Raw genomic sequence first — 18,991 nt, forward strand, 5'->3', positions numbered from 1 at the left:
AACAGAGGAGGAAAGTTAGGACTTGCCTGATGCAAAAAGAAATCCAGGTCCTGTTAAACTTAAACGTACTTAAGTAAACAGTAGGAACTGATGTCTTTACTTTGCTGTTCAAGGCTGCAATCCTATCCCCATTTGTCCGAGAATAAGCCCCATTGAATTCAAGGTGGATGTGTAGGTAGAGGTACAATTAAAAACAAAACAGAAGCTTCCACCATCAGGGGCTTTGTGGGAAAAGGAAACAAAAAAATTACTCACTTCACTCAAGTGGTAGTGAGGATTCTGTTTTCTGCATCAAAATGGCATCCTCAGTGAATGACAGTTAAACTGTTGATAAGTAGGTACTGGATAAGATTGCAAGGTGCACTTGCACTCCTGTAGTTACCTGGGAATAAGCCCCACTGAACTCAATGGGCCTTAATTCTGAGTAGGCATGCATATAGGATTGTGCTGCAAATTACTTTGATCATCACTGTACGTACCTTATAATGTATTTTTTTAAAATAAAGTTGGAGATCTCGCCTGCCATGAGCTGGAATCCCCTCTACCTCTTTCCTAACACCTGCTTAAAAACCAGGTCAGACTTTGGTTATTGATGGGGGGAGGGAACAAATGCACTCTGTGCATGCTCAGAGGCCCCCCCACCCCTTTCAACTCTCACATCTTTCCGCGATTGGACCGCAGTCACGGCAAACAAGACCAGTGGCTGAGCTCGTAGGGGCCCAAAGATGAAAGGAAGAAACAAATACGTAATCTGTAGCCTACTGACTTTTCCGCGCGGGATATAATGAACAACGGCTTTAGGACCCGGGAGGCGTCGTTTTGCCTACGGCTGCGACAGCCAGCCGAAGAGCCGAGGCGAGCGGGAAACGGCCAGTGCAACCGCGCAGGCGCCTTGTCGGTTGACGGGGGGAGGAGGAGGGGGGAGAAGAGAGGGAGCAGGAGGGAGAGCGCGCCGCGCGCAGGAAGATCATGCCGGCGCTAGGACCACCTCGGCGAGCTCGGCACGCGCGCCGATAAAGGGCTCGCGGCGGCGTTTGACGTCACGGGGAGTTAATTTTAAACCTGGACAAGATGGCGGAAGGGGACGCGGCTCGGTTCGGGCAGCGAGTAGAGCTGCCCCGGCTACAGCCGGACGTGGCAGGTAAACCGGGCGCCTGCCTGGGCTCTGGAAGGCGCGACGACAAGAGAGGGAAGAGCGCGGAGCCTCACCGCTCTGGGCGGGGGCCCGGGGCCTAGGGCTCCCCCGCTGCCTCCCCGTCCCCCGGTCTCTCTCTCCCTCCCGTAACGGCTGCGGGCGGGACTGGCTTCCCTCACAGGGGCGCAGCGTGGCGGGAGGACGAGCCGAGGGGCGTGTGTGTGTGAGAGAGAGAGGGGGGGGGAGAACAGAGCGCCGACGGCAGCGCGAAGGGAGAGGTCCCTCGGCCTCTCCCCGCTCTGGACAGGCCGCGGCACGGTCTCTGCTGGTCTGGGGGAAGCAGGGTGGGTGCCGTAAGGCCGCCTCCTCCTCGGGGGCGGTCGGTGGGTGGTTGGGCAGCCGCCTTGCCCCCAGGAGGGCGTTGGCATCTGCTGGCGGGGCTGCGCTTGCAGGTGCTGAGGAAGGGGAATCCTTAGGTACATTAGACGGGCCAGGGAGGAGGCGGGTGACACAGCGTGGCTGGTGCGTTGAGGAGAAAGATCTGTAGGATCTCTCGCCGCCATGCTGGCGTGGATTAGGAATAGCTACGACTGGCCCCACTCTTCTCCCCCACCCCCTTAGAGAAGAGAGAATATGTATGTGTCTTGCACAGACACACACAGAGCAGTGCCTCGGAGGCATGTTGTGTTGCAAGCTCTGGCGAGTGCACAGAGCCGGGTGGAAAGAGCCAGCGCCCCACGTGGTAGAGGCTGGCTGGTCTGCGGGGCATGTGAGTTTGTGGCCTCCTTCCCAAGTGCTTCTGGAGCGAAGTGGAGGATTTGCTCATAAGAAGGTGTCTTATACCAACTCACACCCCTGAACCTTTTAGCTCGGTGTTGTCTTCACCAGACTTCAGTTTTATTGAGGAGGAGGAGGAGGGGGAGCTGCTGCTGCTGCTACTGCTACTGCTACTGCTACTGCTACTGCTTCTTTACTGAACTCATGAGATCCACCATATGGAGCCAAGGACAAAATAGTGGAGGTGGTGGGGTCAGCCTGCTCCCAGAGTTAATGAGCATACTTGATTCATCCTCAGTCCAGGGATTTGTTTTCAGAACTAGAACTGAGTTCACAGTTCAGATGCACAAATATTTGCTCTTGGTTTTCCCCCCAAGCTTTATTCAGCTTGGCTGCCTGATTTAGAGGAGAGAATATAATCAACTGGGAGCTGGAATTCTTGCTGATCACCTGTTATTCACTTCAGTTTATATTCTGCCCACTCCTGGTCTACACTTACTGGCAGCTATGCTCCAGAGCATAAGATTCCCAAAACATGAGTCTCTCTCAGCTCTACCTGGAAATGTCAGGTTTGAGTTTTGCAGGTTCTACATTCAGAACATGTGCTCAGCTATTATCTGTGCCCCTCCTTCATGACTTCAAGGTTGAATAGGTGAATAGTTTGGTTATGTGGACCACATAACTAAGACTTTTGATGTATGATGTTAGACTTTTTTCAGTGTCTACTTCAGTGATACGGGGAAATGTGTGTTGTACTGCTGGCAAGTGTAGTAGATCACAATAGTGTTAGACTGTAGGGCTAATGTATATCAAGTGTATATATATTCAACAATATATTCAAAATATGCCATACTGGAGATTTTCAGTTGCCAGTGTTAGGAGGAAAGGTACTGTAGCAGAGCTTAATGTGTGTAAGGTATTAACTTCATGATTGTGAATGGGGAGATCTGTTTCTGGCTGGTGCTTGGGAGCCATGATTGGTAGTTTTGGATGCAGTGTTGCATGGAGAAATGTCTGATTGCAATGTTCACAGCTTGTATACTGTGACCTACTTCTTAACAAAAGTAATTTCTCTTTCACTCCTGCTTTTTCTACTATGGAAAAGAATCTCAGTTATGCTGTTGTATGTATACACATGTATTCTTGCAACATGCCCAAACTAGCATTTGCATGTCTTTGGTGCATCTGAGAAGTTGTGTGGGTCAGGGGAAGAAATATGAAATCAAACTGATAACCGGAGACCTTATTTTCCCCTCTAATGTGGTCCAAATTGGCAAGTGCCCAAGAAGTCTTGCTTTTGTGTACATCATGTGATAAACTTTTATGCAGGTTTGTTGCCAAACCACTAGGGGGATTTGCTTGTATAATGCTTGTTCCACTTCTTTCCATAAATAAACCTGGCAAATGATAGTGCTTTGACACCATTATGTGTGTAACTTAGAAATATTTAAATAGTCTCTCTTCAGGGGAAATTCTGTTCTATTAGAAAGCTAATGGAAACAAATCTGTTAAATAATTGGTGGCATCTGTAGTAGCTGGTTTATTTTAACACTTAAAGCTAAGCATGAAACTGAATTACGTAATCAACCCCTTTTCTGGAAAAGTTTTTTTCCTTACAAACTTTCCTAAAAGTGTGTGCAGTTTACCCAAAATAAAGCCTTTGGAAGTTTTAGTGTATGAACATATTCAGAGCTACTGGTACGTATGTCCATTCTGTAACAAGTGCCACACAGGTAAAAAAGCAAATTCAAGGGCATGGAAGGGTAAGTAATGTGTGACTGTAGACTTTTGGAGAGCTTACATGAGTAAGCATCTCTGGAACTCAGTAGAAATCATAGAATCATAGAGTTGGAAGAGACCACAAGGGCCATCCAGTCCAACCCCCTGCCAAGCAGGAAACACCATCAAAGCATTCTTGATCAAATGCTTCTGAATAAATTAAATTCCACACTTGAGGCCAGGAATCTGCCTGGCAATCACATTGTGGAAGGGCATGAAGTGAAACCTCTTCCCATGGCAAAGTTTTCTGGCACATCCAAAATGAGGGGGGCATTGTCACTTGACTAGTTCAGCAGTACTTTAGAGGCATGTGGAAGTGGTGAGAAGTGTATGTAGCTTTAAAGTTTCAAGTGTAAAGCTAACCCTTTATTTCCTCCTGCTTCTTCTGCATGTGCCAGAAGACACTGAATGGAGGTTTATTGCAAAATTTAGTGAAAACTTTTTGGATCCCTGGTAAAACATGTATAGGCACATACTGTACTACATATTTGTTCATCTTGGGTACCTGGCATTCTGACACCTTATCCCAACATACTAGTGTTGTCACCAGGCAAAACGTCTAGTGTTGTATACCTCTAGCAATTTTGCTTAAAGTTGCTGGATGGGGTACTTTATGGGTTCATATAATAATAATAATAATAATAATAATAATAATAATAATAATAAATAATTTTATTTATACCCTGCCCATCTGGCTGGGTCTCCCCAGCCACTCTGGGCGACTTCCAACAGAAAAATAGAACACAGTAATCTATTAAACATTAAAAGCCTCCCTGTCACAATAGCAAAAATGTTTTGAGATAGAATTTTAAACTAATTTTTTGTCCATTAGTTTCTATTAAATTTAATTTTAAACTAGTTCCTAAATGGTATATCTGCACTACAGTTGTGACTTCTTGTAACACCCATACACTTAAAGTTCTAACCTTCATCTGTGAGCATATCACCTAGTTTTAAATTATAAATGAAACAAACTTCTTCCTTGGTTACAGCAGAAAAAGGCATCAAATTTGCTTTCTAAAGTTCCAGTCTGAAGAACCTGCAATTTATTGTTTTTTTCTGGAATTAATTTCTATATTATCAAAAGCTGTTGCATGAAGTTATTCAGAGTGCTTTGGGTGGCTTGTTAAAGGGTGATCTGGAATGAAGGGTATCAGAAATCTTGCATTCACAGTGCTTGTAATTGAGCTATACGGGTTGGGATCTTACACAAGATGTGAATGCGTTTACTTCTCTCTAATGACCTAATCCCAAGTATTAGCAAACTAACAACTTCTGATGAGGATGTACCAGCAGGTGTCAACTGTGTGTTACAAAACACTTGCATGAGGGGTACAAATGTCAGTTAAGTCTTCACTGCTAAACTTTTAGCTGTAACTCTTTGCTACCATGTACTGTACTGGTAGACTTGTAGATTCTCTTCTCTCTGTCCTCCCCATATAGGGCAGGAGTCACATAATAAACCCTATCAGCGAAAGCCCTGCACAAGGACTTCTGCTTGCACAACAGGACTTTCTCAGCCCACTGTCCCCCCAAATTGGCTCTAGGTTGGTTGGAAGAGCCCCCCAGGACTGAGGGGGAGGAGGCTCATTCTACCTGGCAAACTGATAAGCTTGTGCAGGTGGAACATTTTTGTAGCATGACTTGAATTCTACTCATTAACTTGTTTACAGATACATCTTCTAGCAATGGGAATAGTAATTGACAGATAATCCAGTTGCTTGTCTGGTTCGCATATAACTCTAAAGTCAGGCTTCTCCAATCTGGTGTCCATCAGATGTCTTGCATCAGCCCCAGCCAACATGGCTGATGATCAGGGATGATGTGGTCCAAAGCTTCTAGAGTCTGGAGGGCATCACATTAGATATCACTGGTTTAGTGTTATATCAGGTGTTGGGAACCTTAGGCTCAGGAGCCAAATACAGCCCTCCAGGCCTCTCTATCTGGCCTTTCATTATGCCTTCAGGTGCTTTTGTGTGACTTGACTCTGTGCTTTTGAATTATAATGCTGCCTGCCTGGATGGAGAGATGTGTAGAAACCTGACGTTTGTGTAAAGGGAATATAACTCACGTACAAGCAGGGATAGGGAATCTGTGATTCTGTGGATGTTGTTGGATTCCACCTTGTGGCATGGCCAGTGGTCACGGATTGTGGGTGTTGTAGTCCAGCAGCATCTAGAACAGCTCCAGCTAGCAGGGCTAATGGGAGTTGTAGTTTAAAACATCTGGAATGCACTATGTTGGCTTTTCCTGATCTAGAGTTCCTTATCCTAGTGCAAAGAAAAAAGGCACATCAATTGCTGTACTCACTTGTCCTGCTCCTGCCCACTGCTTGTATGTAGCCTTTGGAAGGTTTCCCCAATGAAAGCATGACACTTGGGCTGAAGAAGGCTTCCTACCTCTGTGCTACATGGACACAGCAAACCCCCATGGAGTATCAGGCATACACACGCGCACACATAAATACACCTCTCCTCTAATGTGGCCAGAATAAGGACTTGGTTTAGCATTGCATGTGAATAAACAATCCTGGTTTTGAACAATCAGTAGTTTCAGTCCCAGCACCACTCACCTTACCGTTCCTTCCCAACTAGGACAATCACAGAGTCATGCCCCTACCCTATCCTGGCCAGCCTACCCAGAATAATGTCACAGGCAACATTAACAGCCATTGAGAGGTCCAGCAGAACCAGCTGGGATGTACTTCCCTGTTCAGTTACTGGTGTAGGTCATTTACCAGAGATTCAAGGAATAGGCTCTCTTCATACCCTGTCACCAGTACAGGCAACAACTGTTTTGCACAGGGAGTGCGTTCCTGACCCCCATGCACTTTGCCGGAGCGCGTGTAAGCCCACAAGATCTCCTTTTCCAGTCACTTCTGGGTTGCTGCGATGCAAGCGTGCATGGTCACACATTCTTCTAATGCATGCAGAATGGGAGTTGCCTGTATAGACAAAATCATGGTGTATCAATGGCTGCTAGCTGTTATGGCCAAGTTCTACTACCACTGTTGGAGACAGTATGCCTCTGAATACCAGTTGCTAGAAATTGTGAGGGAAGAGAGTGCTGTTTTGCCTGGGCCCTGGTTGTGGGCTTCCTGTAGGCTTTTGAATGGCCACTGTGAGAACAGGATGCTGGACTAGATGGGCCTCTGGCCTGATCCAGCAGGGGTCTTGTTTTCCACCCATTCCTTAAAAAAATGTTTTCCATTAATTTTTAATTTAATTATATGCAAGCAACATGTAACAAAACACTATAAAAATTCCTTCCGGTAGCACCTTAGAGACGAACTAAGTTTGTCATTGGTATGAGCTTTCGTGTGCATGCACACTTCTTCAGATACTATGAATTTCCTTTATGAACAATGCATATATAAGCAATTCTGTTTAAAATGCCCCGGCTATCAATCACCATACATATATACATCAATATGTCAATTAGTTGCAGATTATTTCAGAATTGTCCAATAGTTTTATTTATAAATAAAAATCAATAAATAAATGCTCCAGCAGGGCTTTTTTATGTGCAGCAACTTAAAGATAAGTCTGGACCCAGATCTACTGCTTGGTATACAGCAGGTAGTGCCTTATTTCTGCTTAGCTTGGTGTGTCTGCTGTATCTTTCTTCTGGGAATGATAGATGTAGCCATTGGGTTAAACTGGGTTGCAAGTTATGTGTGCCTGCTTTGCCTAGAAGTTAATTGTCCAAAACGCAGTGACAGGGCTCCTGACATGAAGGAGCTGTACAGGTTGCCAATATGCTTCCAGGCCTATTTCAAAGTACTGGTACCTGCCTTTAAGCCTTTCTTGCATATGTCACCTGCTCTCTTCGGCATAATACATCACATGGCAGCATCGAGATCTAAGGCATTTGCTGAAGTGTCACTGCTGTCCTACAATTTCCTACCCAGTGTAGTCTGATAGTGTCAGCTTGGCAATCTTTTGAACTCAGGTGATCTTTTCGGGCTTTGGCTTACTGAGCTGCTGAAGTGTTTTAAAAGGCTGACTAATGCTGTTTTGTCACATATGAAGGATATTTATTGTGCTATTGTCAGAAACCTATTAGAAGCTGGTTTGGGTACCATTTTGAATTTGGTGTGCATTCCTGCCATTTAGGCATGTTTCTAGCGTTTGATAATAAACACAGCGGAAGACAACATGTTGAAAAACAAGTTAGGGTCAGTTCACTAGGTCAGCAAACTAGAAATGCCATGCGTTCTATCCACTTTTGCTCACCACTGCTTCCAGTAAGCTTTCCAGAAAGAGGAAAAATAGCAAGAACTGGCATTTGTGTTGAAGCTTTAGGATACAGCACCATTTCCATAAAGATTTATACACATCATGCTGTGTTTGGGTAATGTAATTACACAGCAACATAATACTTCCAGTTGTCCAATCATTGGGATATTTGAGAAATCTTGAGCCTAAACTTTGAATATTCCATACCAGAGACTACAAATTGGATGGAATACATTAAATTCTTTCCAGGCTTATAAAAAGTCTTTCCAGGCTTATTTTAAAAAGCTACTAAAAAATGCCCAGATGTTTAAATAGTCACAACTGTTTACCATAAATACTACTACCCAACACCAACCAACCAACTTGTATGTTCAAGGGGTGCAGTAATCAGACCTGACCAGGTTCTGTTTGTTTGTTTCTTTGACCCAAATTGCAGGCTTTGCATTTAACGTGATAATAAATAAGCATGATTGTACAATGTGTTCTTCCTTAAAGGTGTAAAGAGACTTCTGTTGGTCATGCAACATACTGAGTTCCATATGCTGTGACTTGTAGTAGTAGATCAAGTCCATGCTCTTGTTTTTCAGCTGCTATGAAAAGCTGGTCAGTAACTGTCAATTGATCCTTGTTATATAAGCCGGACATTTTCTGAGGAAACATTAGCTAGGGCATTCTTGCTATAGTAACATATGAACTTTTGATCTTAGCTGTAATATCTAATCTAGGGATGACCAACTGAGAGCCTGTAGGCATGATGTAGTCCCAAAGCAATTTATCTGGCCCCTGGTCAGGGCAACATTTCCCATTCTGTAACTTGGGTATTCTTGAGGTGGGAAATGTATAGACATGTACATGTATAACACTTAAAATATATTTGCAACTCAGCCGTTATACTGCCAAGGAGCATAATCCAGCACCCTTTGTTATGCAGAATAGAAGAGTACAAGACCACACAGCTGGATTCAGTAGATGACAAGCAGCTTTAAAATTGGTGTGTTGATTTCACAGGTTATGAGCTGCAGTGATGGACTTTATGCAAGCAAACAAATTTAAACTTAACCCAGACAAGATAGAGATGGTATTGGTCAGTAGAGCTGTCTTGGGCATAGTTTAAGAGGGTAGCACCTGCCTTGAAAATGCAGGTTTAGAGTTTGGATGTGCCCCTGGTTTTATGCTTAACCATGGTTGCTTGTGCCAGATAGCTTTTGCCTAGCTTAAGCTCATGTTGCAACTATGCCTGTTCTTGGAGGCTGCAGATCTCACCAAAATAACATGTGGCTTAGTTCCATCAGGTAGGGACTAACATTTTTCTTTTTGAGATTATTTTTTAAAGTCGGTTACTAGACCAGAAAAAGTTTTGTTTTAAAACTGATTGTTCTTTATCTACTTTCCTCATATGGCTCAAGCAAATATTCTTCAAATTACAATGGTACCTCTGGTTAAGAACTTAATTCGTTCCAGAGGTCCATTCTTAACCTGAAACTGTTGTTAACCTGAGACACCACTTTAGGCAACGTTCAATATGGATAAAAGTATAATACCAAAAATAAATTTTAAAATACAATAACCAACATTAATGAACAATTATACAACCACTGGCTAAAGAACAAACTCTGACTGTTTCCACTGCCACTGCAGATATATGAGCAGTTGAAATGGCTCTACCATACCCTGTCAAATAAATGTTCTTTTTTACTGTTAAATACAATAAAAAGTGGACAAAGAAGGGCATAATGCCTCCTAGCAAAAGTCATGAAATGGTGAAATATTTGTGTCTTCAACTGTTTCAGAGCCATTTCTGTGACAGTTTTGTCTAACCAAGCTAACTCTGACTGTTAGTCATAAAGACTCCTGGTTGCTTCTGGGACTGTCTACAGTACACCATGCTCTGAGGAAGTGTGTAGCAATGGCATATTTAAATTGGCCAGAATATACAGGCTTTTAGGTCAGGGTATCTTCTTACGTAAACAGCACTTCATCCCACTTGAGTAGCTGAGACTGTGTTACAATATCATTCTGATTTGCTGTTAAATTGTGCTACGTCCTGCTGAAGGTCTCAGGTTGCTTAAAATGTTTCATGATTTGTTCAGCTCTGTCTAATACACTGACAGGTCCAGTAACAACTAGAAGTAGGACTTTCTTCTGTTGGTCTAGTACAGTGTTGGGGAGTGACTTATTAGTGTTTAAGTTGTGGACTAGCGTTTAGAGAATGGCAGGAGGAGATGACTGGTTTAGCCTGTGGGATGCTGTCTTGGAAGAATAATATTGAGTTTTCAGTATCCTTGGGCTAAGAAATTATTTATTTTAAAGGTACTAGCAGTGCCATATTTCAACTATTCTGTAATGTAGATATTTTCTAGCATGCAACTGGATCCAGGTAGGGGAAAGGGATCTTGTGTTGCTTTCTTGTTGGACTCTGACCAAAAAGTAGTAGGATAAAGATGAGATAGTTAGGGTGTGTTAGAAAGTGTGTCAGAAGTGGTCCATAATCCATGCAGCAGGGATGCTTAAATTTGGCAACCTGAAAGTTAATACAGATCCAATAAGAGGGAGATCACTTATTTGTGCCGCTGAGAAAATTGGTGGGGAAGATGCTCAGTGCATATAGATAAGGCTTTTTATAACAGCATATCAGTGTGACCATTTAAAGAATTCTATTGGGATACCTATGACATGTTTAAAACACTTATTATAAGAGTAGCCCTCCCTAAGCTATAGAAACTCTGGTCCTTTCTACTCACTACTTTGAATTTTTATTGGTGTTTCATCTCCATTGCTAGGAACATTGTCTATTGAACTTACTGGCTGTTCTGTTCTGAGACCTGTCACCTGATACATAGGGGGTTCCTAATCAAAGCAGTTTCTAATCAGACTTATGGAACAACTACTTAGATTTCAGTTTGTAAGAAATCTGCAGGGAAGCAGAGTCCTAAAGATAGTATGAATAATGCTTGCACTACTGTGATAAAAGCTGCAATTTGGTGACTACTCGTATGTACCTAGTTAAAGTAAAAACCTGGGTAGATAAGACATAGTTTTCTATTTCAGATACATTTTTTGGTTACTTGAGGAGTTGTGTTTCTAAATTTGGAACTTTATTTGAAGGTTTTTTTGTCATATAGAGATCAATATTACAGCACTGGTTATAATTAAACCTTAAAGGTGGGAGGAAGGGGATGTTGAGGGAAAATCTAAATACTTTTCTGCAGCATGAATGAATAATTATCAGAAGCAGGTCACCCAAAAATGCCCATGGTAACATCAAACTGTTGGTGCCAGACAACTGCTGTATTCAGTTGTAGTTGAGATCCATTATCAGTAATAGCCATTGGCACAGAACTACAGGCTGTGGAATGCAGTGCATTCCTTGTCATTATGTCAGGAAGAAAGCCAATAAAACACATCTTCCAAGGTAGTGTTCTAATTGTTTTTCTAAAAATGTTTCCATTTAAACAGTTACATTTTTCTTGAAAAATTTGCATAGCAATACCAGAATTAGGTTTCATATTGAAAATCTATTGTGCAAGAGATTACTAGACCCTCAATCCATTTCAGCTGACAGCAAAAAGAAAAAAGAAAATCAAAAATCAAAAAAGAAGCCATGATTTGTATGTGGTGTGTTTTAAGTATCAGTAACCTCCCCAAACCCCCAATTTCTTCAAGTGGAGGAAACAGTATGCAAGCTGCATGACTAAACCCCTGGCTCATCTCAGGCAATGCAAAATCAGCTGTTTTGAAGTTTGAAAAGTGAATTTTTCATGTTTTGTTCAGCGGGAGGCAGTGGAAGACAGGAGTGCCTGGTGTGCTAGGTCCATGGGGTCACAAAGAGTCGGAAACGACTAAACAACAAAAGTTCAGCAAACCCCCTTGAGGTCCTTAAGCACAGAGTGATGTCCAACTAAGCCACACTGTGTGTAGACACATTGAAATAAATGGACTTGAGCCCATTGATTTCAGTGGGTTTACTTGGAGTATGATTAAGATTGGATATCATTCACCACTAACATCTGCTAATGCAGCATTCGGATAAGTATTGACTTCCTCTTCTGAGAGCTGTCTTGTATACAAATGGTGCTAACCAAATGTGGTGTTTTGCTTTGGCAAACAGGATTTAGGTAAAGGTAAAGGTAAAGGGACCCCTGACCATTAGGTCCAGTCGTGACCGACTCTGGGGTTGCGCGCTCATCTCGCATTATTGGCCGAGGGAGCCGGCGTATAGCTTCCAGGTCATGTGGCCAGCATGACAAAGCTGCTTCTGGCAAACCAGAGCAGCACATGGAAACGCCGTTTACCTTCCTGCTGTAGCGGTTCCTATTTATCTACTTGCATTTTGACGTGCTTTCGAACTGCTAGGTTGGCAGGAGCTGGGACCAAGCAATGGGAGCTCACCCCGTCACAGGGATTCGAACCGCCGACCTTCTGATCAGCAAGCTCTAGGCTCTGCGGTTTAACCACAGCGCCACCTGGGTCCCCAAACAGGATTTACCCTTCCCCTAATGCCCACCCAAAATTTTCTCTAGAACATTGGGTAGCCCTCTGTGGGTGGTGAGGCGTAGACGACATGGAAATCATATTGTGTCTGCTGGCATGACATTGTATCTTGCCCAAATACTCTTCTAATTTTAATATGTAATCTGAATTGCTTCCTTTATGGGGTGAAGGTTTGAGTAAACATTTTGCATGTGCCCAAATGAATGGAATGGTGCCATATCCAACAATAGTTCATTGTGGTTCTATAGATTTATTTTAGTCATTTTCTTAACAAATGCTGTTCTGTATTTCTCCTTCACAGAAAACTTTATGCATGCATTTCTCTGTTTAATTCTGAAGTGTTGGACTTTGTAGGTTATGCAAGTGTCAACATGTATCTTACATGCAATTTCTTAATTCAGCACAATTCAGGAATTAGGGAAGTCAGTCAGGTTAAAACTGCTAACTTCTGCTACAGTATTGCAGAACCAGAGCATGTGGACAACCATTTTTCACTAATCATTTGAAAAATAAGACTTTAGAGCCATCTTGCCCAAAAATGGCAACTAGGCACCCCATTTTGGTGACTGCAATGCTGGTTTAAGGAGCCATTTGGCACCTAGCTTATATATCTGAATTTCTAACACTGACACTAATAGCCACTATGTTTAGAAGACAACAAGAACCCAGAAAAAAATTAGGAATTTGCACCGTTCATAATAAAATAATTCTTATTCTAAAACTGCACAGAGAGAACTTTAATACATTCACAGGCACAGTGGGATAAAACCAGGACACTACGATGAGTTTTGTCCTACTGTAAGTTGACGCAGGGCTGGAAGGAAGCAGAGTGCTTTCTGAATGTTCCATGGTGGGAAAGAGAAAGTTGGCCATCAATGAGAGCAGGTTTGTGGTTCTGCCTTTGGAACAGAAGGTTCTGTTGCATTCTATTTAGTTCATTGGTTCTTCAACTGGTAAATTGGGTCTCAGTCTGACCCAAGATGGAGCACAACAGAACTGTTGTTGTTGTTTAGTCGTTTAGTCGTGTCCGACTCTTCGTGACCCCATGGACCAGAGCACGCCAGGCACTCCTGTCTTCCACTGCCTTCCGCAGTTTGGTCAAACTCATGTTCGTAGCTTCGAGAACACTGTCCAACCATCTCATCCTCTTTCGTCCCCTTCTCCTAGCGCCCTCAATCTTTCCCAACATCAGGGTCTTTTCCAGGGAGTCTTCTCTTCTCATGAGGTGGCCAAAGTAATGGAGCCTCAGCTTCACGATCTGTCCTTACCATGCAAATATATGGTAAGAAATTTAAGAAGTGGATTCCCAAATGTGTGTTTAGCGTAATTCAGCTAGACAGAAAACTACTATATAGTTTTCTTTAATATTGACACCAAGACTATCAGGTGTTCTATATTGTGGTTTGCTTAGTTTTGGGGCTTTACACAGAATTAAAATGCATGTGAGCTTACGTGGTAAACAGAACTTGTAAAGTTGTTTCCCAGGTTTAAAATATATTTTCTAGACTTGCTGTGGTAAGCGGGAGGGAAAAGATAATTTTGTTGAAGGGGCAGCTGTTCTGAGATTACTTATCAAAGTTGTCCTTCCTAATGATAAGAAGCCTACATTCCATTTCACTTAATGTATAAATGAACAGAATTGTTCTAACAGAATTTGGAAACAGAATGTATCTAATATTAAAAAAATTATTTCCTAGGAGAAAACTTTGTGGATGCAGAAGAGAACGCCTTTTTGGATACTGAGGAAGAGGTGGTTACAGAGAAGCCATGCCCAATACAAATTGTTCTTGCTCATGAAGACGATCATAACTTTGAACTGGATGAGTCAGCATTGGAGAGAATTTTGCTTCAGGAACACATAAGAGATCTCAATATAGTAGTTGTTTCTGTAGCTGGTGCATTCCGTAAAGGCAAATCTTTTCTCTTGGACTTTATGCTTAGGTATATGTACAACAAGGTAAGTAGCTTAAAGCACACCAGCTTGAAAATTCAAGCTAGTTTGAATGCAAGTCTGTTTTATTCAAAACATTTATGTCCTACTGTTTAACTGGAAATGTTAAGGTATTTGTTTCTTAGGGTTCATTGTAATGCATCCCTAAATAAAAATTTCAAAACCCCAGTTTGTTCTTAAACTCTTGTAGCTTCTACAGAGTGATCTAATAACTGACTTTGGAAGTAAAAGGCATAATTATTTTGGTCTAAATTAGTTTGGTGTAAGTGGTTTTTCAGAGAATACCATACAGAATATGGCCCCTATGTCCAGTGATTACTTTGCAGTAGTGGAAAACACAACCACACCTGCAGGATTATTAGCTAATTTCTATCTGTAGTTCCCAGGGCCACTAAAAACACTAAAATATGGAGGAGGGAGGAAAACAGGCAAAAATCAGTTGCCTTACCTTCTGTGAGCTGAAACACTTTGCTATGCTAAGGGAGCATTGGGTTTAAACTTGGGTGACCAAGCAGTGCCTTTATGAGTAGGGAAGAGCTCAGTGATAGAGGGACACTACTTGCATCTCTTGATGTTCTAGTCTAGGCATCTCTGCAGCTGAGAGAGTCAGGCAGCAGTTCTGGAAAGAACACTAGCATTAACAATGACCTCTTAGATTGCTGTGAGCTCAGCAAAGACAAGATGGGAGAGTTGCTTAGGAATACATGCTGCCTCCTGCAGGTAGGTTAGACTTCTTCAGTGTGGCCGCACTTGTGCAGAGAACCACTTTGGAATTCCCTGCATCTTGTTTAAAAGGTTTTTTTAAATATGCAAGCCTTTATTAATTGATAGGTTCTGTAAATGTGCATACTGTCCTTGAAGTAACATGGGGGGAAAACAAGAATTGTGTTCTTTGAGAGCAGTCACTTTAACTTCTGACTGGTATTGAAAGCTCTGCAAAACTGAAACATTCATTTTTTGATTGAAATAAGATTTCCCCCTGACTAGTCATTGTAAGTGTTCTGTTGTAAGATTACCTAGAACCTCTTAACTCACTGAATAAGTATGTGACTCCTGTTACAGGAATCATCTTCTTGGATAGGTGGAAGCCAAGAGCCTTTGACTGGGTTTACATGGAGAGGAGGGTGTGAGAGAGAAACAACTGGAATTCAGATTTGGAGTGAAGTGTTTGTAATTCCCAAGCCTGATGGGACAAAGGTATTACTTTAAATAGCTGACAGATGTTTACTGTCTGAAGTATGTTGGATTACTGTGTGACTGTGGTAAACCTTAGCTCTCTCTCCTTAAGAGTTGGATAATTTTTGTAAATCACTTTGAGGGGTTGGTTTTTTGTTTCTTTTGCAATCAAGTAGCATATAAACGTTATGAAATAAATATTAGCTTAATTTATTATATATTTTTACCAAGTTTTCTGCATATCTTATTTCCTGCCACTTTCGGAAAAAAATTCTGCCATTTTGTAAAGTTGAAACAAGATACACAGACAACTTGTTACTGAATGTCGGTTGCATGAAGCTGATAGGTAATCTTAAAGCTTACCTATTTATGTACTTGAACAGTGTGTGCAAATGTTGCATTATCATAGCACCCCCACCCCCGAAAGTAGGGCCATATGTAGAGTCTAGTTAGGATCCTGGTTTAATCTAGTGCATAAACATGTACATAAAAAGCAAAGTGTAACAGAGTGAAAGGTAAAAAAATTGCTTCAGTAGCACCTTAAAGACCAACTAAGTATAAGGGTCTGGTTGCTTCTGTTTCAGTGTATCTGAAGAAGTGTGCATGCACATGAAAGCTCATACCAAAATAAAAACTGAGTTGGTCTTTAAGGTGCTACTGAAGGATTTTTTTTATTTTGCTTCGACTCAGACCAACACGGCTACCTACCTGTAACAAGAGTGAAAGGTGGCTGGGTTACTTGGCCAGTCCTTAGGCTGCCAATAAAGCAGTCTCTGGCTGGTGGAATATATCTTATGACAGCCAAATTGAGGTAATTCAGATGGCTTAATAGAAGACAGCTGGGATAACTTAAGTTTTTAGCATAGAGATGTAAGAACTGCTTGTTTACTAATTTTGCTGCTTCTTTTTAATGGCAACAATTCTCTAGGTTGCAGTATTGCTAATGGATACCCAAGGTGCCTTTGATAGCCAATCAACTATCAAAGACTGTGCAACTGTATTTGCTTTGAGCACCATGACAAGTTCGGTCCAGGTAAGGACCAGTGTTTAAAATTGAGATATGAAAGCTAGGAGCTAAATGGCACCTTATACCTAGGTTATGGGCACCACAACGGAATGTCTAGGCATGCTTTTTTAATAAAAAGAATACAAAGCTGAAAATGAATGAACCACAGCTAAAATATTATGTTCATTTTTCACATGGTCCTTTCCCTGTCCACCCCTCTAATACTCTTAAGATAGTCTCTTCTCCAGTCTTCAGAGTACAGTAGCTGGAAATGGGGAGGTAGAAAAAGGTTCTCTTTTCCTTCCACTCTGCAGTTTTCATCTGAAATCTTAGGTGCAGTACTACACCCAGAGCTCAGAAACTGCTTGCACTAATGAAATTCCCTGTCACAAAATGCACCTAGAACAATGGGAGTTTCGAACACTGCTAAGGATATATGTTTTTCAAAGTGGTGGTAGCCTCTAAATATCCTCAGGCTACAGCTTCAAAATGCACAGTCTGAAGCCATATGACACAGCAGCTTTGCTTAAAGCTAAACAGTCTTGGATCTGGTCAGGTTTTTAGAACAGTGTCACCAGTTTTTTGGAAAACTGTTCCTATGTAGGCAGGCATCTACAATTTTGGTATTTCAATGCCTGTTGAAAATATTTTTAGTTTTGCCAAACAATTTTAGAGAATTAATTTGATTTGGCATTGGTTCTGTTTTACATTTTTATGATTTAAACAGAATCATATATTCGCTGGACAAAGGAGCAGGAAGTGGTTAGCAATTTAACCACCCAAACCCCATTGGTTTTGATTCCTTATTTCTGTGGCTGTCGCAGGTTAGCATTTATTAACTTTTGACACGAGGCAACTTGAGAAAGTTGACGTGATCATGCTAGTGTTTGCTTTGCTTTAAAAACCCTTTTTACTTCTGATGTGAAGCATTCTGACTAGGATTTAGGACAGTGTGACCCCATCCCTGATTGTTAGTTTGGGTAGGAACTCACGCAGTGCTGGTGTATTTTTTAATAGGAAAATGTATAACATCTGTTGCAGAAATGTAAAAAAAAACTAATAACATGTTTTCTAGGTGTACAATTTATCACAGAACATTCAAGAAGATGATCTTCAGCATTTGCAGGTAAATACGTCCATAAACAATGACGATCTCCCACTAAGGAACATGACTGTAGAACTTGGATTAGAATTAGGACAGGTCAGAATTCTTTGGGGGGGATTCATGTAAGCAGAATCTGGCAAACTTCCTTTAGTAGCTGATCTCAAGGAGTGCTGTTTGGAATGTAAAGGTAAAGGGACCCCTGACCATTAGGTCCAGTTGTGACCGACTCTGGGGTTGCGGCGCTCATCTCGCATTATTGGCTGAGGGAGCCGGCGTACAGCTTCCAGGTCATGTGGCCAGCATGACAAAGCCGCTTCTGGCGAACCAGAGCAGCACACGGAAACGCCATTTACCTTCCCGCTGTATCTACTTGCGCTTTGAGGTGCTTTCAAACTGCTAGGTTGGCAGGAGCTGGGACCGAGCAACGGGAACTCACCCCGTCGCAGGGATTCGAACCGCCGACCTTCTGATCGGCAAGCTCTAGGCTCTGTGGTTTAACCCACAGCGCCACCTGCGTTTGGAATGTAGCTGCTACTAGAAGTAGGAAGAGTGATGGGATGTTAAGACCTGATGTGCGCATAGGACTCGGCACAGAATGATTAAGGTCATGGCTAATACATTGCGATGGGCTCCCCGCCCTTTACTTCTGAGATATTTGTCTTCATTTTTTTTTAAAGTATACTGATCATAAAAGAATAAAATAAAATAATACTTGGATTCTATGCAGTTCTAAGCAGTTAAGGAATTTTTGTCCAAATTGACTTTGCTAAATTTGGGCTCCTGTTGGAAAATACTATGATGTTTCAACAGAAGGATGCTAGGTTTGAAGAATGAAATTTTTTGGTTGGTAGAGCTGATTGGTGAAAGAGTAATGGAAGCATTGGGGTCTTGCCACTAAAAGATGATCTTTCTGGTTTTGAGATAGTTTTGAAGTCGGACAGCATGGGTCAAAAGTTACCTTGACATAGATAATGGGGAGGTGGGCACTGCTGGTACATACCGCTAGAATATAAAATTAAAGAATTGGTAAATATTCAGATTGGAGCACAATTTTTAGAGCTGCCTATGGTATAAGCTAGTCGATTTATTTTTCAGTTATCAGCTTTAAAGGGAGGTGCTCCCAGATTTACTGAACATTGTGACCCCAAATGGCTAATGCAGCAGTTTTTCATTTTCTTTTTACAAAGCAGCAATATTGTATAGTATTATGTATTTATAGTAGTCATTTTATTGCCACAATTGGCAAAAATAGGTTGGCTCCTATTAAACAGAGGACTGCTGTTGAGTCACAAGACAGTGGAAGTAGGCAAAAAGTTGTTTAGTACTGCAGGCC

The 18,991-nt window shown here is 42.0% G+C and overlaps 1 protein-coding gene across 11 annotated transcripts in view; it reads left to right on the plus strand.

The window, feature by feature from the left end:
- Positions 1-1,042: 1,042 nt before the first annotated feature.
- The window catches only part of ATL2 (atlastin GTPase 2), a 28,420-nt gene continuing 10,471 nt past the window's right edge, over positions 1,043-18,991 (plus strand). For 4 of the 11 annotated variants that reach the window (XM_088666805.1, XM_035111046.3, XM_088666814.1 and 1 more), the window contains exons 1-5: positions 1,043-1,141; positions 14,118-14,377; positions 15,434-15,568; positions 16,476-16,580; positions 17,629-17,679. In XM_088666805.1, the coding sequence (XP_088522931.1) occupies positions 1,072-1,141; positions 14,118-14,377; positions 15,434-15,568; positions 16,476-16,580; positions 17,629-17,679 (621 nt within the window). In that variant the 5' untranslated portion in view covers positions 1,043-1,071. Of the gene's footprint in view, positions 1,265-1,389; positions 1,480-13,587; positions 13,703-14,117; positions 14,378-15,433; positions 15,569-16,475; positions 16,581-17,628; positions 17,680-18,991 lie in introns of those variants that run through there. The other 7 variants (XM_088666807.1, XM_088666809.1, XM_088666806.1 and 4 more) reach the window with 5 other exon arrangements.

This window comes from Zootoca vivipara, chromosome 3 (assembly GCF_965207765.1).
Source record: "Zootoca vivipara chromosome 3, rZooViv2.hap1.1, whole genome shotgun sequence".
In the NCBI taxonomy this organism is placed as follows: Eukaryota; Metazoa; Chordata; class Lepidosauria; order Squamata; family Lacertidae; genus Zootoca; species Zootoca vivipara.